A 23,793-nucleotide genomic window follows, 5' to 3' on the forward strand; every position below is an offset into this window, starting at 1 on the left:
CAGATATGCTAATGCACTGAGTACTATAATAGTCGAATAGGAAGTCATTTCCAAAGTCTTCTCTTTTATCCCTTAAACTCTTCTTTCCCAACTAGAAGTAGGAGTGATAAACAGATATAAAGGCTAGTTTGAGGCAAGGTGATGTCCTTGGAAGGAAAACCTGAAGCAGAAGGAACTACCAAAGCAGTGAATGTAGCTTTGGGGATGAAGTATTTTCTAGGTAAAGAATCTGTCATTAGTGGCTCTTATCCTCTTGAATATTAATATATTAATATTTGCTTCTCATGGATGAGTGATATGTACCTAGAGGGTATAGTGAAGTATAGAAAACTCTGTACTCCCTCATCTCAAAGGCTTAAATGGGGTCAAATAACCAACATATAAGAATTTAACTATTGTTTACAACATTATTGTGTTTAATTACTATAGGAAATGATTCATGTGAATACCTTCTCTCAAGTGGCAGATTTCTTGGAGAGAAAGTTTGGCAACCTCACAGCTGTATGATGCATAAGTACAAAATCAGGTAGTTTCTTCATTTTGTTTGTTTTCTTTTCTAAGATGGGTCTTAATATCTGGTAGAAAAGTGTTGGTGAATCAGGGAAAGTGATAGATGGTACCTCTCTATGTGATGGTAGAGAATTGCTGACAGGGTAGGAGTTAGAGGTGAGTCCAAAGGAATATTCTCACTCTAAAGCATTAGGGAAAGCTTTGGACCAATCTGCTTTATCTCAGGTGAGAGATAACCAGGCCCAGGGCAATTGCCCGTGAATGAAGGACTCTTGCTTTGGGACTTGGATAGCTACCTCATGGAGTTATTCTGAGACAATGGGTATAAAGCACTTACTATGGTTAGAGTACATCTGAAACACTTATTAGATGAGGGCTGTTATTATAGAGAGTTAGTCGATCATACACGGACTGGTAGGTTAAACAAACCTGGCCACCTATTTCTAAAGCAACATAACTGTGTATGTAATAATGCTGTACTACTTTCTTCACAAATTATGTGCTTTGAAAAGTGCTAGTATGCTGATTTTCCTTATTCTAATTGATGTCTTTGTTGATTTCAGTGAAGCGAAGAACTGCCTTGTAGATAAACATATTGCATTTATTGGAGATTCCAGAATTCGTCAATTGTTTTACTCTTTTGTAAAAATAATTAATCCCCAATTTAAAGAAGAAGGAAATAAGGTAAATTTTGTCTATTCATTTCATTAGCGTATTGTTTTAGAAGTTAGCCAACTGAATAGTTATAGGAGGAATGTGCCCTTTCACATTAACAAAAGGAACTATAAAATTTTACTTTGGTTTTAGGAAAGATGGAGGGGGAAAACAGGGACAATTTGCCATAATGGGGAACATAAGAAAAAGAAGTGGTGGGTAAGGTATTGGCAAGCTTTTCATTGACTTAAACTTTTCATTTTCAGAAATATTAAAATCCTTTCCATGGAAAACTTTTTAAAAAATTGTAGAAAGAACAAAGAAGAAATATCCCTTATCCTCCTTTTAATATTTTGACATATTTCTTTTCAGACTCTTTTGGAAACAAAATTGTAATAGTTTAGCATATACAATTTTATATCTTGCTTCTATCCCCACCACTTATCACAGTTTACCATATTATACAGTCAATGTACGCATCTTCATAATGGCAACATATTATTGAATGGATATAATGTGATTTTATATAATCTTCCCTTTCTTAACTTTTTGTAGTTTTCTAATTTTTTTTATTTTACAATTTAAAAACGGACATTTTTATTACATTTTTGTGTGAAAACTTTGCTTTTTAAATTATTTCCTTAGGACGGAATCTTTACAATGCAAATACTAGTTTAAAGAATATAAATGCTTTTAAAATTATTGATTATATTGTTAAACTGTTTCAATCTATACTGTAAGTAGCAATGTACATTGGGACCTAATTTTCTGTAACCTTTCTGGCACTAGGCATTCATGCTATATAGTTAAAATGACAGTGTAACAAATTTCTGCTCTTCTTAATTTCTCATTTTAAAAATATGTCTTTTTTAAAAGCTAACAAGGATGAACATCTTTCTGTTAATCAATTTGTTAATTAGTTAATTTGGGGGGAATTATCATATCTTTCTGTTTGTACATTTTTAAGTGATCTAAGGTTCTAATCCCTGCCTTCAGTTGCATGTGGTTGGGAGTGGGTAATGGCAAGAAGAAAAGAGTAAAGTACAAAAAGTTCAGAATTGTTGGGGTAATATCTCATGAATTTATGATGAAAATGTACCTGTACACATCAACTTGCCCAGCGGCAAGGAGTTGAAAAATCAGGGACTTAACAGCTTAAGTAGCTAGTTTCACAGTGATGATGGTAATGGATACTAACTCTTTAGGAACTACTCCTTGTGAGAAGAGTCTATAGGCTATTAGAGATTTTGTCTACCAGGAAAAGCTAGTATAGATTTTAAAGCTGAATAATAGAAAATAACAAAGTCAACCTTTCATTTTATTTGGTATCTATAAATGTATTTTCCACTTGTATTTATACATACAAAATTATACAGAAGAGTTGAAACTATTTAATGACCTGAGATTCTTACAGTTTAAAGTAAAAAACTTAGTAAACATTTAAAAAACAGATGTCTGATTTAAAAAAACATTTTTAGTATTTCTAGGCCTAGAATAGTGTGACTCTTGAAAATTGGAATAATGTATTTGGCAACAGTTAGTTGAAAAAAATCTGTAATGGTTTAGTCTATAGCCAAAAGTAGGTACAATATGGTACGTTGTTTCTGAGCTCTACATTTCCAATTTTTATTTCCTAACGGTTCCTAGTTATCCCACAATTATCAGACAAGATACATGTTATTTTATATGCATTTTAGAAAGAAACAAAGACAGTTTGTCACAGTCTTAAAGAGACAGTTATTGTGAAACTATTTAGATTAAACTGCTAGTGGAACATTTGCCAAATTGTATTTTACTTATTCTCTTGTCTCTGAACACCTTGAGGACAGAGATTGTGTACCATTATTTTTTGAATATGTTTCTTGTGCCTGGCATGTTGTGAAGTTAATTTTTTTTTTTTTTTTTTTTTTTAGCCTTGGTAATGGGATTCTTTGGGTGGAATAGGAGTATTGAAGATAATATTTTTTTGAATTTATTTCTTTTGTGTATTGGGGCAAATTTTTTAAAAAGGAAGCTTTAGAGCAGGATTTTCTTTTTTCAAATTATATTTTGTGGAAGACTAGTTCTGTACGAAGCTCTGGTCAAATAAGTTTGGGCAGAGCCAGATATCATATCCCCCTCTTAGATGGTTTTAATTTAGGCTAGGATATTAAAAACTTGAAAAGTCTTGCTGTAAAGAAACCTGTTTGTGTTACTTCCAGCCAGAGGGCAAGGTAGATACTCTGGGGGCCTCTTCCACTTCAAACCAACTAGATCCTAGATTAAAAAAATACTTCTTGATGTATTTCTAAATGGGAGACACACCCCCAAAAAGGAACAAACTGTGAGGCAAAACCAGAGATGGGAACAATAACAGTAGGCGTGCAATAGAGATTCAGGTTGCCCTAAAGACAGATGCCAGTGGCTGCAATACCCTATATGTAGAAAACTAAGCTTTGAGCCAGCATATTTATCAATAGTAATATTGGGAGCCAGAGGACAGTAGACTAATAACTTTAAAGTTCTGATAGAAAGTAAGTTTCAACCTAGAATTGTATCCCTAGCATACAGATTCCTCTGTTCTTGAAATATAGGACATTTTTCAGATAAACAAAAACTATGAGGGTTTACTGCCACATTAAACTTATATTAAAGGGTTTTCTAAAGAATAAACTTCAAGAAGGAGAGAAATAATTCAGAAAAAAAAATGATCTGAAACAATGGTTAAAGAAAATAGTAAACTTGTATATAAATCTAAACAGTGTCTGTGTAAAATAATAATGTCTTTTTACACTTTACAAAAAGTACAATAGCATATAAATCAGAGAGAGATGACCACAATTAAAGTGTTCTAATGTCCTCTTTACTCTTTAAGGTATTATTTTACTTTTTTTTTTAATTCATCAACAAACTACACAATACACTTTAATGTTTATTTTATTTTATTTTTTTATTTTTGGCTGCATCAGGTCTTCATTGTGGTGTGTGGGATCTTCATTGCAGGATGCAGGATCTTTTTTTGGGATGCACGGGCTCTTCCTTGTGGTGCACGGGCTCTTCCTTGTAACACATGGGCTTTTCTCTAGTTGTGGTGCGCGGGCTTCTCTCTAGTTGTGGCGCACGGGCTCCAGAGCACATGGGCTCAGTAGTTGTGGCACGCAGGCTTACTTGCCCTATGGCATGTGGGATCTTAGTTCCCTGACCAGGGATCCAACCCGCATCCCCTGCATTGGAAGACGGATTCTTTACCACTGGACCACCAGGGAAGTCCCCAGGTATTATCTTACTTTAGAACTTAAGTTAATGATGCCCTTTAGTCCAAGGGCAAGGACTAAAAGGATGGAATTAAGGTGGGTAATTCCAAACCAGAAGAAGAAAAAAATTAAAACCAAACTCATCTCATACCAAATATAATGCACACATGTACATACACATGCACACATGCATATGTATACTCCGATACACACACATACATATATATATGAACATTTATATGTGCATGTAAAAATCAGTGTTTACTTTTCATATGTATATAAAAATATGTGTATGTGTTAGGGAGCTAGAAATCAAAAAGTAAGATAATAGAAACATTTATAATCAAAATAAATGTAAGTAGTCTAAACTTGTCAGCTAAACACAGATTTTCAGATTGATTTTAAAAAGAATTTTCTGCTGCTTAAAAAGATACCTAAAACAAAAGGACATAGGAAGGATTTAATTTAAAATGAGAAGAGATTTACCAGACAAATATTTATTAAAAAAGATAAGTTGTATTAATATAAGACAAAATAGATTAAGAGGCAAAAGCATTATTGGGGATACTTTTTAGTGACAAAAGATTCAAATCATTAGGAAGATTTTGAATTGTAGGCATTTAATAAATTAGCCCTAAAATATATAAAGCAAAAGTTAACATGATTACAGTGAGAAGTTGACAGATTTTCTACCACAGTGGGAGAATTACTCACTGCTCATGCAATTAATAATAGTGCAAGCAAATAAGTAAACATAGAGTAGACTTAATATGCTGATTTTATGAACTTATAGTTCAATACTTAAAGCATACACTAACATATCAGAGAATATATTTTTTCAAAGCACACATGAAATCTTTTTGATCACATATTGGGCCATTAACCAAGTCCTGACAATATCAGAGAATTGGTATCATTCTCTCTCTGTTAGGTAAGTTCCTTTGTATTCTAACTTATTCTGATAAAAATTCTAGAATCCTACAGTAAATGTTCCAATGGTAAAATGCTAGACACATTTCCATTAAACTCAGGAAGAAAACAAGGAAGTCCATTATTGCTGCTTCAGTTCAATATTGTATTAGAGATCCTTAGCCAAAGAAAGATAAAGATGTAAGGATTAGAAAGAAATAAACTTGATATTTTATAATACAGTTATCTACACAGAAAATCCCAAAGAATCTATAGAAAATTTACTAGATGTAATAAAAATTTTAATAATATAGCTGATTATAAGGTAAATATATGAAAATTAATTGTAATTCAATAAAGCTGTTAAAAATTAATTGCATATCTACTTGTCAGGAATATAGAGTTCAAAAATGTTAAAATATACTGTGTGCAATAATAACAAAGCACATAGTACATAGGAATAAACATAGTAACTAAGGAAGGTGTATATGCAGAAAACTCATGAAATTTTATTAAAAGGCAATTTAAATATTAAATGGAAGTTATGTACTGTATTCTGGAATGGGAAGACTCAATATTGTAAACATGTCAGTTATTCTCCAATTAATCTATAGGTTCAAAAAATTCTAACAGGGGCTTCCCTGGTGGCGCAGTGATTGGGAGTCTGCCTGCCGATGCAGGGGATGCGGGTTCGTGCCCCGGTCCGGGAGGATCCCACGTGCTGCGGAGCGGCTGGGCCCGTGAGCCGTGGCCGCTGGGCCTGCGCGTCCGGAGCCTGTGCTCCGCAGCGGGAGAGGCACAGCAGTGAGAGGCCCGCGTACCGCAAAAAAAAAAAAAAAAAAAAAAAAAAAAAATTCTAACAGGATTTGTTATAGAACTTTACCAGTTCATTCCAAATTTTATATGGAGGGCAGTGGACCAAAAATAACTGCAAGAGATCTAAAGAACAAGGTAGAAAGGACTTCTCCAATATCAAGACCTATTTTAACTAGACATCTTTTAATTAAGAAAATGTGGTATTGGGAGACCTAAACAAAGAAACCAATGGAGCAGAATATACGACTCTAAAATAGACACAATCATATACAAAAAAAACTTAACAGATATGCCATTGAAGATCCATAGGGATAGGAAAGTCTTTCAATTAATGATGCTGAGTCAATTGGTTATATAATGGAAAAAAGTGAAATTGGACCCTTACCTCACACCATCAAGTATAATCATTTCTAGGTGAATTTAGACTTAAATGTGAAAGTCAAAACTTTGAAACCTTTAGAAAAAAATATAGAATATCTTTGGTACCTCAGGTAGGGATAAGTTTCGTACATAAGAAAGAAAAAATGCTAACCGTAAAATAAAAGATGAATGCGGGATTCACATTCTTTAAGATTATGTGTTCATCAAAAGATACCTTAGGGCTTCCCTGGTGGCGCAGTGGTTGAGAGTCCACCTGCCGATGCGGGGGACACGGGTTCGTGCCCCTGTCCGGGAAGATCCCACATGCCGCAGAGCGGCTGGGCCCGTGAGCCATGGCCACTGAGCCTGGGCGTCCAGAACCTGTACTCTGCAACGGGAGAGACCACAACAGTGAGAGGCCTGCGTACCGCAAAAAAAAAAAAAAAAAAAAAAAAAAAGATACCTTAAAGGGAAAAGACAACCATAAACTGGGAGACGATATTTGTTGCATATATCCAAGAGATAAAAGGAACCAATTAATAAAAAAGACAACCCAGTAGAATAAAAAGAGGAAAGGCATGATCAGGCATTTCACAGAAGAGGAAATATAAATCCCAGTGTAAATCTAAAAGATGTTTAACCTCATTGGTAATAGGGGAAATGCAAATTAAGACCATAGTGAGAGAGCATTTTATACCTACTTCAGTGGCAAAATTAAGTTTGACAATGGCAAAAAATACGAAGCCTAACAAGATGTATTAGAGAGTCTGTGTCTCAAACCACTAGTGAGGGTACATTGTTACAAACACTTCAAAAAATAATTTGCATTATTATGTGAGGTGAACATTTGTATAGTCTGTGAACATTTAGAACTATTACAGAAAGTGACTCATGTAAAGAGATGTTCAAGAGGGTAACTATCAGTGCTGTTTATAATCTAGATTTGGTGCATTGTATCAATTAACCTAGATTCTAAAAAAAATAACGAATATAATATTTGATGTGTATTGATAAAATAAATTGATATATAAAATGAAACTAAAGAGACGTGACAACTAAATGCAATACGTGTTGTTTTTTCTTTTTTATTGAAATATAGTTGATTTACAATGTTGTGTAAGTTTCAGGTGTATAGCAAAGTGAATATATATATATATTCTTTTTTAGAATTCTTTTACGTTATAGGTTATTAAACAATACTGCGTATAGTTCTCTGTGCTATACAGTAGGTTCTTGTTGGTTATCTATTTTATATATAGTACTGTGTATATGTTAATCCCAAACTCCTAATTTATCCCTCCCCCCACTTTTTCCTTTGGTAACATTAAGTCTGTTTTCTATGCCTGTGGGTCTATTTCTGTTTTGTATATAAGTTCATTTGTATCACTTTTTTAATTCCACATATAAGTGATATCGTATGATATTTGTCTTTGGTTCACATCACTTAGAATACTAATCTCTAGGTCCATCCATGTCGCTGTAAATGGCATTATTTCATTCTTTTTTACGGCTGAGTAATATTCCATTGAATATATGTACCACATCTTCTTTATCTACTGCTTTATCAGTGAACATTTAGGTTGCTTCCATGTCTTGGCTATTGTAAATAGTGCTACAATGAACACTGGGTGCATGTAGGTTTTCTCCGGATATATGCCCAGGAGTGGGATTGCTGGATCATATGGTAGCTCTATTTTTAGTTTTTTAAGGAACCTCCATACTGTTCTCCATAGTGGCTGTACCAAATTACATTCCCACCAACAGTATAAGAGGGTTCCATTTTCTCCACACGTTCTCCAGCATTTATTGTTTGTAAAGTTTTTGATGATGGCTATTCTGACGGTTGTGAGGTGATACCTCATTGTAGTTTTGATTTGCACTTCTCTAACAATTAGCAATGTTGAGCATCTTTTCATGTGCTTTTTGGCTGTCCATATATCTTTGGAGAAATGTCTATTTAGATCCTCTGCCCATTTTTTGATTGGGTTTTTTTTTTTTTATATTGAGGTGCATGAGCTGTTTGTATATTTTGGAGGTTAATTCCTTGTCCGTTGCATCATTTGCAAATATTTTCTCCCATTCTGTGTGTTGTCTTTTTATTTTGTTTATGGTTTCCTTTGCTGTGCAAAAGCATTTAAGTTTAATTAGGTCCCATTTGTTTATTTTTGTTTTCATTACTCTAGGAGGTAAATCCAAAAGATATTGCTGCACTTTATGTCAAAGAGTGTTCTGCCTATGTTTTCCTCTAAGACCTATTAGTATCCGGTCTTACATTTAGTTCTTTAATCCACTTTAAGTTTACTTTTGTGTTTGGTGTTAGAGAATGTGCTAATTTCATTCTTTAACATGTAGCTGTCCAGTTTTCCTAGCAGCACTTACTGAAGAGACTGTCTTTTTTCCATCGTATATCCTTGCCACCTTTGTCGTAGATTAATTGACCATGGATGCTGCATTTATTTCTGGGCTTTCCAGCCTGTTCCATTGATCTGTATTTCTGTTTTGTGGCAGTACCATGCTGTTTGATAACTGTAGTTTTGTTGTATAGTCTGAAATCAGGGAGCCTGATTCCTCCCACTCCATTTTTCTTTCACAAGATTGCTTTGGCTATTCGGGGTCGTTTGTGTTTCCATACAAATATTAAGATTTTTTTGTTCTAGATCTGCAAAAAATGCCTATGGTAATTTCATAGGGGTTGCATTGAATCTGTAGATTACCTTGGGTATTATAGTCATTTTGAAGATGTTGATTCTTCCCATCCCAGAACATGGTACAATATATCTTTCCATCTGTTAGTGTCATCTTCGATTTCTTTCATCAGCATCTTACAGTTTTCGAAGTACAGATCTTTTGCCTCCTTAGGTAGGTTTATTCTTTCTGATGTGATGGTAAATGGGATTGTTTCCTTAATTTCTCTTTCAGATCTTTTGTTGTTAGTGCACAGGAATGCAAGAGATTTCTGTGTATTAATTTTGTATCCTGCAACTTTACCAAATTCATGGATGAGCTCTAGTAGTTTTCTGGTAGCATCTTTAGGATTTTCTATGTGTAGTATCACATCATTTGCAAATGGTGTCAGTTTTACTGCCTTTTTTAAAAATTTGGATCCCTTTTGTTTCTTTTTCTTCTCTGATTGCCATGGCTAGGACTTCCAGAACTATGTTGAATAAAAGTGGCAAGAGTGGACATCCTTGTCTTGTTTGCTGATCTTAGAGGAAATGCTTTCAGCTTTTCACCATTGAGTATGATGTTAGGTGTGCGTTTGTCATATAAGGCCTTTATTGTGTTGAGGTAGGTTCTGTCTATGCCTATTTTCGGTAGAGTTTTTATCATAAATGGGTGTTGAATTTTATCAAAAGCTTTTTCTGCATCTATTGAGATGACCATATGGTTTTTATTCCTAAATTTGTTGATGTGGTGTGTCACACTGATTGATTTGCAGATATTGGACAGTCTGTGCATCCCTGGGATAAATATCACTGGATCATGGTGTATGATCCTTTTAATGTATTGTTGGATTCAGTTTGCTAGCATTTTGTTAAGTATTTTTGCGTCTATGTTCATCAGTGATATTGGCCTGTAATTTTCCTTTTTTGTGGTATCTTTGTCTGGTTTTGGTGTCAGGGTGATCGTGGTCTCATAGAATGATTTTGGGAGTGTTCCTTCCTCTGCAATTTTTGGAAGAGTTGCAGAAGAATAGGTGTTAACTCTTCTCTAACTGTTTGATAGAATTCACCTGTGAAGCCATCTGGTCCTGGATTTTGTTGGGAGTTTTTAGTCACAGTTTCAGTTTCAGTGCTTGTGATTGGTCTGTTCATATTTTCCATTTCTTCCTGGTTCAGCTTTGGGAAATTGTACCTTTCTAAGAATTTGTCCATTTTCTTCTAGGTTGTCCATTTTATTGGCATATAGTTGCTTTCAGTAGTCTTTTATGATCCTTTGTATTTCTGTGGTGTCCATTGTAACTTATCCTTTTTCATTTCTAATTTTATCGATTTGAGCCCTCTCCCTTTTTTTCTTGATGAGCCTGGCTAAAGATTTATCAATTTTGTTTATCTTTTCAAAGAACCAGCTTTTAGTTTCATTGATCTTTTCTATTGTTTTCATCTCTTTCATTTATTTCTGATCTGATCTTTATGATTTCTTTCCTTCTGCTAACTTTGTGTTTTGTTTATTCTTCTTTCTCTAGTTGCTTTAGGTATAAGGTTGGGTTGTTCATTTGAGATCTTTCTTGTTTCCTGAGGTAAGCTTGTATTGCTATAAACTTCCCTCTTAGAACTGCATTTGCTGCATCCCATAGGTTTTGGATCGTCATGGTTTCATTTTCATTTGTCTCTAGGTATTTTTTGATTTCCGCTTTGTTTTCTTCAGTGATCCATTGGTTGTTTCGTAGCACATTGTTTAGCCTCCACGTGTTTGTTATACTTTTTTTCTTGTTAGTTGATTTCTGATCTCATAGCATTGTGGTTGGAAAAGATGCTTGTTATGATTTCAGTTTTCTTACATTTACCCAGGCTTGATTTGTGGCCCAGTATGTGACCTCTCCTGGAGAATGTTCCATGTTCACTTGAAATGAATGTGCATTCTTCTGCTTTCAGATGGGATGCTCTATAAATATCGATTAAATCCAATGGTCTGTGTGTCATTTAAGGCCTGTGTTTCCTTATTAATTTTCTGTCTGGATGATTTTTCCATTGACATACGTGGGGTGTTAAAAGTCCCCCCATTACTGTGTTACTGTCAATTTCTCCCTTTATGTCCACATTTGCCTTGTGTATTGAGGTGCTCCTGTGTTGGGTGCATATACATTTACAATTGTTATCTTTTCTTCCTGGATTGATCCCTTGATCGTTCTGTAGTGTCCTTCTTTGTCTCTTGTAATATTCTTTATTTTAAAGTCTATTTTCTTTGATATGAGTATTGCTACTCCAGCTTTCTTTTAATTTCCATTTGTTTGGAATACCTTTTTCCATCCCCTCACTTTCCTTCTGTATGTGTCTCTAGATCTGAAGTGGGTCTCTTTCAGACAGCCTATATACGGGTCTTGCTTTTGTATCCATTCAACCAGTCTGCGTCTTTTGGTTGGAGCAGTTACTCTGTTTACATTTAAGGTAATTATCGATATGTATGTTCTTATTGCCATTGTTTTGGATTTGTGTTTATAGGTCTGTTTTCTTCCTTCCCTCTTTTGTTCTCTCCTTTTCTGATTTGATGACTATCCTTAGTGTTGTGCTTGGATTCCTTTTTCTTTTTTGTATGTATATCTATTATAGTTTTTTGGTTTGTGGTTATCATGAAGTTTTGATAGCAGTCTATATATATACATGATTGTTTTAAGTTGCTGATATCTTAATTTCAAATGCATTTTAAATAACCTGTATTTGTACTTTCCTTCTCTCACAGTTACTGGTTTTGGTGTTATATTTGCATGTGGGTGTTTTGCTACCTTTACTCTATGTTTGCCTTAACTGGTGAGTTTTCCCATTTCATAATTTTATTGTTTCTAATTGTTGCCTTTTCTTTCCATCTAAAGAAATTCCTTTAGCATTTGTTGTAAAGCTGATTGGGTGGTGCTGAATTCTTTTAGTTTTTGCTTGTCTGTAAAGTTTTTGATTTCTCCATCAAATCTGAATGAGAGCTTTGCTGGGTAAAGGTCTCTCAGGAGACCCTCCAAAACATTGCAGGTGTTTCCCTTTCATCACTTTAAATATATCATGCCATTCCCTTCTGGCCTGTACAGTTTCTGCTGAAAAATCAGCCGATAGTCTTATGGGGATTCCCTTGTACGTTATTTGTTGTTTTTCCCTTGTTGCTTTTAATATTTTCTCTTTGTTTTTAATTTCTGTCAGTTTGATTACTGTGTTTCTGGACATGTTCCTCCTTGGGTTAATCTTATATGGGACTCTCTGTGCTTCCTGGACTTGGGTGACTGTTTCCTTTCCCATGTTAAGGGAAATTTTCAGCTGCTATTATCTTCAAATATTTTCTTAGGACCTTTCTCTCTCTCTTCTCCTTCTGGGACCCCTATCATGTGAATGTTGGTGCATTTGACATTGTCCCAGAGGTCTCTTAAACTGTCCTTGTTTTTTTTTCATTCTTTTTTCTTTTCCACAGCAGTGATTTCCAGCACTCTGTCTTCCAGCTCACTTACCTAATTATCCATTCTTCTGCCTCATTTATTCTGCTGTTGATTCTTTCTAGTGTATTTTTCATTTCAATTACTGTATTCTTCATCTCTGTTTGGTTGCTCTTTATATTTTTCTGCCTCTTTGCTATAAACTTCTTGTACCTTCTTGCTCTGTATATCCATGCTTTTCCTGATTTCTTGGATGATCTTTACAATCATTACTCTTAACTCTTTCTCAGGTAGATTGCCTATCTCTGCATCACTTAGTTCTTCTGGGTTTTTTTCTTTTTCCTTCATCTGGAACATATTCCTCTGCCATCACATTTTGTCTAAATTTCTATTTGTATTTTTATGTATGGGGAAGTTTAGTTATGTTTCTCGACCTTGGAGAAGTGGCCCCCTATAGGGGATGTCCTATGTGTCCCAGCAGTACACTTTCCCTCTCATTACCCAAGGTCCAGTGACCAGCTGGTCTCAGGGTAGGTTCTGACCTGCGTTTGCAGACTTGGTTCCACAGGCTGCCAGATCGTAGTTTTCTTGCTTCTGGTGTCTGCCTTATGGTGGGTTAATCTGGTCTAGATGTTTGTGCAGACTTCTGGTGGGAGAGGCTGGTGCTTGCACACTGGTAAATGGAGCTGGGTCTTGGCCCTCTGGTGGGCAGGGCTATGTCAAGGGGCATGTCTAGAGGTGGCTATGGGCTAAGGAAGTCTTTAGGCAGCCTGTCTGCTGATGAGTGGGGCTGTGTTCCCAGCCTGTTGATTGTTTGGCCTGAGGTGTTCCAGTCTTGGAGCCTACAGGCTGTTAGGTGGGACCTGGTCTTGATGCTAATTACCCAAGAAAGATGTCTGTCTCCAGCAAGAGTTCAAGTAGAGGAACACTCCCCGATATTACACCACCAGCTTTTATGACCCCAGAGAGAGCTACAGATGCCCAAGCCTCCCAGGAGACCCTCCAAGACCAGCAGGTAGGTCCAGTCCAGTCTCTTATGAAGTCACTGTTTTTGCCCTGGGTCCTGGTGCTCACAAGACCTTATGTGTGCCCTCTAAGTATGCCCTCACAAGACCTTGTGTGTGCCCTGTTTCCCCCATTCCTGTGGAGCTACTGCAGTCAAGCCCCGCTGGCCTTCAAAGCTAAATGCTCTGGGCGTTCCTCCTCTCGATGCTGGACCCCCAGGCTGGGGGCCTGACATGGAGCTCAGAACTCTCATTCCTGTGGGAGAACTTCTGTGATATAATTATTCTCCTTGTGGGTCACCCACCCAGGATATGGAATCTGATTATATCATGACTGTGCCTCTCCTACTGTCTTGTTGGGTTTCTTCTTTATGTTTTTGGGTGTAGAATATCTTTTTTGGTAGGTTCCAGTCTTTTTTTAATCCATGGTTGTTCAGCAGTTAGTTGTGATTTTGATGTTCTTGTGAGAGGGGGTGGGCTCAAGATCCTTTTTCTCCACCATCTTGTCTCCAATCGGGTGCACAATACCTGGTTTTAATTGAATTCTAGATTAAAATATAAGAACTATAGAGAAGACATTATTGGGCAATTAGGGAAAGTTGAACATGCACTGTATATTAAATTAGATAATATCAATGTCAAATTCTTAGGTGGGACTGTAGTATTGCAGTTATGTAAGAGAATGTACATATTCTTTGGAGATGTGTGTTTAAGGGTGAAATTGTTATTATGTCTGCAGTTTACTTTCATATGGCTCAGCAAAGGAGAAAAACTATGTATAGAGTGGGCCAAAAACTGCCTTCGGTTTTTTTTTTTTTTTTTTTTTTTTTTTTATGGTACGCGGGCCTCTCACTGTTGTGGCCTCTCCTGTTGCGGAGCACAGGCTCCGGATGCACAGGCTCAGCGGCCATGGCTCACAGGCCCAGCTGCTCCGCACCATGTGGGATCTTCCCAGACCAGGGTACGAACCCATGTCCCCTGCATCGGCAGGCGGACTCTCAACCACTGCGCCACCAGGGAAGCCCCCTTCGGTTTTTTAAGTAAAAATAAAAGACACATTTTTCATTTTCACCAAGAATGTTATTGAACAGTGTGTTCACTCTTTTGTTCCACTACCTTCTGCGATTTTTTCAGGCAACTTCATAATTCCATCTTCCCAAAACTTTTTAACTTTTTGAGCAAAGAACTGTTCCAGGTGCCTTTTACAGGCTTCTCGGGAGTTGAATTTTTTTCCATTAAGAGAATTTGTAAAGACCTAAATAAATGGAAATCCAAAGGTGCAATGTCTGGTGAATACGGCAGATGAATCAGAACTTCCTAGCCAAGCTGTAACAGTTTTTGCCAGGTCATCAAAGAAACGTGATCTTGTGTTATCCTGATGGAAGATTATGCATTTTTCTGTTGACTAATTCTGGACACTTTTCGTCAAGTGCCACTTTCAGTTGGTCTAATTGGGAGCAGTACTTGTTGGAATTAATCATTTGGTTTTCCCGAAGGAGCTCATCATAGAGAACTCCCTTCCAATCCCACCATATACACAATATCACCTTCTTTGGATGAAGACCGGCCTTTGGTGTGGTTGGTGGTGGTTCATTTCGCTTGCCGCACGATCTCTTCCATTCCACATTTTGTACAGTATCCACTTTTCATCGCCCGTCACAATTTGTTTTAAAAACAGAACATTTTCATTACATTTCAATAGAGAATTGCATGCGGAGATATGGTAAAGAAGGTCTTTTTCTCTTAACTTACGTGGAACCTAAACATCAGAGTGATTCATATAACCAGGCTGGTGCAAATGATTTCCAAAGTTTGATTTGGTTATGTTGAGTATATCAGCTATCTCCTGTGTGGTATAACACTGATTGTTCTCAATTACTGTTTTGATTTGATTGCTATCAACTTCAACTCGTCTACCTGACCATGGAGCATCGTCCAGCAAGAAATCTCCAGCATGAAACTTCACAAACCACTTTTGACATGTTTGATCAGTCACAACACCTTCTCCATACGCTGCACAAATCTTTTTTTGCATTTCACTTGCTTTTTGAAATAATGAAGCATAATATGCCAAAAACGTCGCTTTTTTTCTTCATCTTCAGTGTTAAAATGGCTACACAAGGGGCTTCCCTGGTGGCACAGTGGTTGAGAGTCCTCCTGCTGATGCAGGGGACACGGGTTCGTGCCCCGGGCCGGGAAGATCCCACATGCTGCCGAGCGGCTGGGCCCTTGAGCCATGGCCGCTGAGCCTGCACGTCCAGAGCCTGTGCTCCGCAACGGGAGTGGCCACAACAGTGAGAGGCCCGAGTACCGCAAAAAAAAAAAAAATGGCTACACAAAAATTCACCAATTTAGATGTCTTTTTTTAAATGCACGCTGATATGATAGCTGTCACATAGAATCTAACAAAATTGTTTCGAATGAAGTTAAAGACAACTAAGTGCTACTAGAGCCACCTAACGGAAAAAACTGAACTAACCTTTTGGCCCACCCAATACATGTGGTGCGTAGAGACACGTGAAGCTAGTGTAGAAAATATTAACCATTGGTAAAGGTTATTAACTTTGCTATAAGAAGTCTGAAATTTTTCAAAATTAAAAGTTGAAGTGAAAGCCAACACAACGGAACAGTATATCGTTTGAAGATGCATATACATGTGACAAAACTGTATAATAAAAAAGAAAGCAAAATAAAATTCAAGATGGTTGTTCTCTTTGGGCAAAGCACGGAATTTGAGAGGGAGAGGGCCATATAGGTCATTCCATGTGTTGGTAGCATTCTGATTTGTGCCATGGGTTCACAAGTGCTTATTTATTTTTAGTGTGCCTTGTGACTTACATATATGTGATATATTATTTTGTATATAGCAAATGTTATATTAAAATAATAAAGGAAACAAAGATTGAATTGATTGAATTAACTGTGCTATGCAAAAAGGAAAAAGAAATTTCATGACACACTATTTCTTTAAGAATTTGTTAAAGGTTAAGATGGAGTAGGAGGAGAACACCTATATGATTTTTCTCTGCCCCAGTATTTCCCAGACTTATTTGACCAAGAAAGCTCTTTTCATATATCATACCTTAAAGTTCTGTTGAATTAATGGCCTCAAGAGTCCTTTTGGGGAAAAAGGGTACAAATGAACTTATTTACAAAACAGAAGTAGAGTCACGGATGTAGAAAACAAACTTATGGTTACCAGGGAATAGGGTGGGGAGGGATAAATTGGGAGATTGGGATTGACATATACACACTACTATATATAAAATAGATAACTAATAAGAACCTGCTGTATAGCACAGGGAACTCTACTCAGTACTCTGTAATGGCCTATATGGGAAAAGAATGGATATATGTATATGTATAACTGATTCACTGCTGTACACCTGAAACTAACACAACATTGTAAATCAACTATACTCCAATAAAAATTTTTTTTTAAAAATCATTTTGGGAAAAGATACTTAAGCAGGACTAATAAGAATTTTAAAATTTAGCTTGTTGATAAAAGCAAACTTTATTTCATTTTAAAAACAAATACTGTCTGATTAAATTAATGAAAACATTTCAACCTTGGTTTTAGGAAGAGAATTAGCTTCTTATTAACCACCCCTGTTGCATCCCGGATATTTAACTATGAAAGGATTTTTATTCTTTTTATGGAACACTTAGTTACAAGAAGTTGTAGTCTCTGGATTTTAATTTTTTTCTACAACTGGACTATTTACTGTCTTCTAAGTGAAATCTACAATAAACTAGAGTCATATATGTCCATTCCTGTTTAGACAGGGCCTGTACTAGTATATTGGTGAGAATAGACTAGATGTTGCTGCAGCAGCAAACCATGCTACAATCTTAATACTTAGCACTGCTTGTCCTAGGTGGTTTGGCAAGGGGCTTTGCTCCATGCAGTCATTCAGCGATTTTTGCTATTGGAATTTTTACTATTTTCTAGTTGTACCATTTGGGACATTCAGCCTCATCAGTCTCTGTATCAGGTTAAGGCAGAGACTAGAATTTCCCTACGAACTTCAGCCTGGAAATGACCCATATTACATCTAGCCATATTACATTGGCAGCGGTCAGTCTCTACCATAGATAATAATACTAGGATTAAATTTGAATCATGGGAAGCTTGGCAAAAAGATTATTTACATAGGCATTTTCACATACCTGCTTATTCATAGTTAGAGTTTTATCTTTACATCTTAGATGTTGAAGATCACATATAAACAGTTTAATATCACTTATTTTTTGGCAGTCTATGCAGGTCTTTTCCCCTTCAGGTTGAATGCAGTTAATTGGGATATGGTGTATAAATGAGTCAACAAAAGCAGCTAAAGGAGGAATTATTTACATACAGTTAATCTACACATTAATATTTCTCTGTTGTCTCTCCCCCTTTTTTATGGCAGCATGAAAACATTCCTTTTGAAGACAAGACTGCATCAGTTAAAGTGGTAAGTTCATATAACAGTAAGCTAAATGTTATAATGTTGAAACTATTCATTGGTTAATTTATTTGCAGATCAGCTAATGCTTTGAACGTGCTAAATGTGTTTCAGTGTATTGGGAGTAGATAAGTAGAGTAAGATAATTTCATAAATGTGTGCACTATTTTGTGTAATAACATAGAAAATTTGGTCTCTCAGATTTTTATCCAGGAAAAAATAATCTTGTACGTTAATTTGAAACCAGTATGTATTTAGGATCAAAGTTCATAAAAGAACATATATTAATTTCTTGAATTCCCAGTCACAGGTGACTTCTCGATACTGAGAATACAGATGGGGATCAAGACAACAATGTCCTAGATCTAATGGAGTGTATGAGTGATTATAGTTTTCTACATGCAATTAAACATGGGATAAGGATAGCAAAAAGGAAAAAGTGGGGCATTAGAAATGTATAGAACAAGGAATTATTAAAAGTAGTTTTTCTCCTTGAGGAAATAATGTTTTAACTGAGGCCTCAAGCTAGTTAGGCTTAGGGGGAGAATTTATGAGCATTATAGGCAGAAGGAACAGGAACAAAGCCCTGGAGAAAAAGGAGCACATAGAGCATTGCAGGAGCTGAATGAGAACCAAAAGGACACTTAGCAAGGGGGAAAATGGCAGGAGAAAAGACAGAATGTCTAGGCAGAGGCCAGATCCTGCAACTTCTTAGGAATTTTAAGGACTTTGGAATTTATTCTCAGGGCAACTGATTGAAAGTCCTTGAATACTTAAGCAGGGGTGTGGCAAGATCAGATTTAAAAATTTAAAACATTACTCTGACTAAAATGTGGGGAATATTTTAGAGAAAAGCAAAAGTGGACATAAGGAGAACTATTGTGAGACTCTTACCAAAATGGGATGAGAGATGAAGATATTGTAGATAAGGTAGTGTTTTACTTTTAAGTACTCTATAAGAGATATGTTAAAGTTTATTTTGAATGGTGCATACAATATTTTCTTTGACTTCTTTTCTTACATTTCTCTTTTAGGATTTTCTGTGGCATCCAGAGGTTAATGGTTCTATGAAACAGTGTATCAAAGTGTGGACTGAGGTCTGTATTTGAAAATATAGGCCTTGCTGGTTTTGAGCAATCACATTTTGAAAACTCATTCTCCCATACTCACCTGTCCCACTCTCCTGTACTTTATACCAGCCTTTTTGATTTCGACCATGCTGGGTTGATTATCACTTTACTGAGAGAACAAAGTTTTGATCCAATGCCTCTGTTATCACCATTCTAACCCTATGGTGATTATGCTTATACCACACTTTACTGATTTAAAACTTTCTGTTACTGTTGTAGCTCAGTTAATTCAAACTCAGATCATCTTTCTAGCACTATATACATTCTCTTGAGCATTTGTCCACTTTGTTCTGCAAACTCCTCATGTACTGATAACTTCAGGAAACTTTTTTTTTTTTAATATCCTGTTTTCTTCCCTTTTATCATTATATTTGTGACCTAAAAGTTGAGCCTAATTTGTTTTGGCTCGTAATGTTTGGAGTTAAATTAGATATAAGGCAAGTATGCTGTTAACCTCAGAAAACCCCTAACTTCTCACAAGTCCACTTTAGAACTTCCACAGTCTCTCCATATAGCTCCTTATCAGTCCTTTATTTAAACCTGTATTCTTTTCCAGAGGTATTTGCATTTGGGATGGATAAAACAATATTCAATTTTGTTGACCTTGTTTTGCTTAATTACTTGTGTTGCAATGATATTTTTCTTTGCTTCTTTTCCCAATAAGTGTTTAGTACGGCAACCAAACAGACTTTGGTAGGATCCAGTGAGAACCTAGTCAACATTTTTAACTTTGTTTCTTTAAGAAAATGTTTAAGTTTTCAAAAAACAAACATGCAGACAACTCTAGAATTCAACTTTCTGGAAAATTGGGATCTCACATAATTTTGTTTTTATTGATATGTTTTTAAATGTCCAGAAGTATAATGTTATGAGTATATTTCAGATGATTTAAACATGTGTTTTACCTTTGTGCTGGACCTGAAAGTATATCCATTAAAGTAGTAGAAATTCACAGTTAAACAAACATCAGTGTAATATAATTTATAAGTCAGGCAAGATCACAAAAAGCCTTTGTTATTTACTAACCTGGAGATATATTGCATATTCAGATCTTCTGTTCTTATAATTTGCTAACACTAGTTTTTGGAGCTTTAGATTCTGTTGTAAAACTCCTTATGATTATTGGGGGAGAGGAAAGATTCAACTTATTTGGATAGATGGCCATGTAGTTACCTGAGATTGATTAGTTCATTGGTTTCAATCAAAGAGTATGTATGTATGCATGTATTTATATATTTATGTTTTAATATTTCCATAATAAGCTGCTAGATCCTGAGAATACAAAGTTGTATATTTTTATTATGTATGTACTATTACTAGCTTTGTTCTAGGTATTAGGAATGTGACTGGGAATTAGCCCCAGTCTCAGGCCTTGAGGAATGTGCAATCTAGTAGATAGTGACTTTCTTATGAATAAAGGTATGATAATATGAAGGGTAACAATAGAACTGAGCACAAAGAACTACGAAAGCACCATGGATAGAGGCACTTAGGATGAGGGTGGTTTAGAGTAGTGTGAGGATCTAAGAAAGCTTTACAGAGGAGATAATATTTCTAGAAGAACAGTGGATTAGAAAGATATACTTATGAACTGAAATAGACTTACAGGCATAAAAGCAAAGGTGAATTTAAACAACTCTACTGTTATCCAACAGATATTTATAAATCAGCTGCCATATTTTAGGCACCAGGCTAAACACCGTTGATACCCTGGTTAACATAACAGAGTTCCTCTCCTCAAAGAGCTTCTAGGTGAGTGGCAGATATAGGTAATTAAGGAAACCAGCAATTTAGATTTAATTCTGTAGGTGAACAGTAGTCATTAAGTCTGAGCTACTTAGATGGATTTGGGGAGTCTTTGTATGGAATGAGTTGATATTTGAGGTGACTTGAATAGAAATAATTGAATAGGCAGCAAGTATAGATTAAAGAAGAGAGTGTAGGAATGGAACTATAAAAAAGATTATGAGAGGAGGTAGTAAAAGGGGTAAGAGGAAAAGCAGAAGAAGAATAACTAATATCACACACAGAGAAGGAAAGAGTTTTAAAAAGTGGATAGTGTCACTTTAGGAACTATATAGGGTAGAATGAAACTACAGGACTTGGCAATTCAGAGTTCATTAATGGGCTCTGAGGGCAGTTTTAATGAATGGTTAATTCAAAATCAAAACATGGTAAGTTGAGGCATAAATGAGAGAGATAGAAATTAGCATAGTGAAAGTGGAATGCTCTTCCAAGTAATCTGTTGGTCAAGAGTGTGAACGGGAAGAATTTGAGAGTGAGACGAGATTGAAGGAGCATTTTTTGAGGATAAAGATGATTTAACATTTTGTGGATTGAAGGAAGAAAGAAGAGTAGAGAAGGATGAAATGGATAATTCAGGAGTCTGAGGAGATAACTTATGGATATAGCTCCAGAAGTAAAAAGGGAGGAGGTATAAATGCAGAGCAATGGGTTAGCCATTAAGCAGAATAGGAACATATTTTGTTTACTCTCCTGTCAGAGGAAGGTAGACTGGGTGAGCATATGGACAAAGTTGTAAGAATGGAGGAAGGAAGGCAAGAGCACACAAGCCAGATGAATTCTGTTTTCTCTGTGAAGTTCGAGAATTAAGCTTTATGCCAAAAGTGAGGAGGACAGGAGGGACCTGTGTAAGGAAAAAATGATTTGGGATAACCACTGTGAAGGGTGAGAAAGGGAGCCACCTACAGATGAGAAAAGTTTCACTAAAGTAGCAATGTAAAATGGAGCATGCTAGACTGGAAACTGGAATATCTCTGACGAGAAATAGATTAATTTTGTTATTTTCTCTGCTTTCATAGTTTTCTCCACTGAGCATGTTTTACCTTCATAATGAGACAGTAACTGTCATTTCTATTTTTATATATGGGTTGGACTTTTTCTGATTTCTTGTTTTTAATTGTTTCTTGTGCACATGATTGTATTATCAGATCTTCTATGTTGTGGAAGATGCATTGAACCCAGTAGTCGGAAGACTTAAGTTCTGGCTTTGTTCCTGCCAGGCCTCAGCAATAGCTATAAACCTTTCTGAGTCTATCGCCTTTTTTTAATAAGATATGTATAATATCTTCCTGCCTATCTAACAAGTGGCAAGAATCTATATTAAAATGAGCTAATTTAAGAGAAATACTTAGTAAATTACTAAGTACTATATAACTGATAGTATTATTAATAGTATAATTTGCACTAGGTGAGGATCTTTACCAAATTTCTCATTTTTTTCCACATTATGGTCTATAATAATTATCAGTTTACTGTTAAATACATACTAGATTGGCTTTCCCAAAATATCATGTTTCTTTAGAGCACTGCATTTTATTTAACACTTAAACTGTATACCCTTTAGGCTTCCAAGAATACTTTTTAATTGGCTGACATAATATACTAGAGCTTTACACAGTTTACTCAGAATTCAGACTGTGTTAGATTTCAGTAGTGTTTTTTTGTCTTTGTTTTTGTTTTAAAGAACACCAAAGAATTAGCCATACAAGCCTCATGCCATCCTGTATAGTCATATAACCATGTAAGGTTTTAGGCATGGGGTGTCCATCTTGTTGTAACAAGAATCTGATAAGGAACCCTAGAAAATTAAAATGCATTTAAATGGAAGAAGAACTTAAATTTAAGGGAAAAAATTAAGGGATATTACTTGCGTTAATTTCCTGAACTGAATATAACACTATTATAAAGATTTTTCTTTCTTCAGGATTCTGTTGCAAAGCCCCATGTGGTTGTAGCAGGAGCTGCCACAGTAAGTTATTATCTGTATTCTTACATAATGATTTTTGTTTCATACTTAACATGCTAAGAAAAAATTAACTTATGTTATATAGAATTCTTGATTATACTTATATTTTAATTCCTATTTCTATTAATTAGATGGATAATTTTTTTAAAAGATCTGAATGAACTTAGGAAATTTGATGGTAAATGTCAATACTATTTTATATCTAAAATTACATTCTTCTTGAACGTTATACATTGAAAGTCTAATTTTATATCAGCTTTTTATAACTGCCTTCATATATTTCATGAAATAATTTGACCATACTTTATTCTAATATTGAATAAGAATGGGAATTATCTTAAAATAACCTTTGTTACAACAGAGGAAATTATATACTTTAATTTTTCTGTGACAAATCATTAATGTTTAATTTTTACTTCCTCTTAGTGGTCTATTAAAATTCACAATGGCAGCAACGAAGCACTTTCCCAATATAAAATGAACATTACCTCCATAGCACCACTTTTAGAAAAATTGGCAAAGACTAGTGATGTGTATTGGGTCTTACAAGGTAAGGGATAAGTAATGAAAAATGTCATTTTGTATATATTTTGAGGTATAGGTTTCTATTTTCTATTTCAAGAAGCAGAATTACTACTTTATGAGAATAAATTTTGAAATAAGGTTTGAAAAATTAGAATAAATTTGAGCTATTTGCTTTCCTGTTTTGAACTTAAGGAATAGACAGACTAATAAATACAATAAGTAAAAAAAAAATTAATAATAAATAAAGAGATTCTCCAAGGAACCTTAGCAGGTAGAACAGCTGCAGAGTATGACAAAGAGAATAAGTCCTAAAGGCAAATAAGATGTTTGCCTCTGATTTTTTAATTTCTTACCAAGTA

At 35.4% G+C, this 23,793-nt stretch overlaps 1 protein-coding gene across 3 annotated transcripts in view; it reads left to right on the forward strand.

The window, feature by feature from the left end:
* Window positions 1-23,793, forward strand: part of CASD1 (CAS1 domain containing 1) — a 75,233-nt gene that overhangs the window by 7,270 nt on the left and 44,170 nt on the right. For 2 of the 3 annotated variants that reach the window (XM_004265586.3, XM_033420469.2), the window contains exons 2-7: window positions 430-526; window positions 1,074-1,194; window positions 17,975-18,019; window positions 19,045-19,107; window positions 22,868-22,912; window positions 23,336-23,459. In XM_004265586.3, coding sequence (XP_004265634.2) covers window positions 430-526; window positions 1,074-1,194; window positions 17,975-18,019; window positions 19,045-19,107; window positions 22,868-22,912; window positions 23,336-23,459 — 495 coding nt within the window. Of the gene's footprint in view, window positions 1-429; window positions 527-1,073; window positions 1,195-13,461; window positions 13,571-17,974; window positions 18,020-19,044; window positions 19,108-22,867; window positions 22,913-23,335; window positions 23,460-23,793 lie in introns of those variants that run through there. The other variant, XM_033420470.2, reaches the window with a different exon arrangement.

Source organism: Orcinus orca, chromosome 9, assembly GCF_937001465.1.
Source record: "Orcinus orca chromosome 9, mOrcOrc1.1, whole genome shotgun sequence".
In the NCBI taxonomy this organism is placed as follows: domain Eukaryota; kingdom Metazoa; phylum Chordata; class Mammalia; order Artiodactyla; family Delphinidae; genus Orcinus; species Orcinus orca.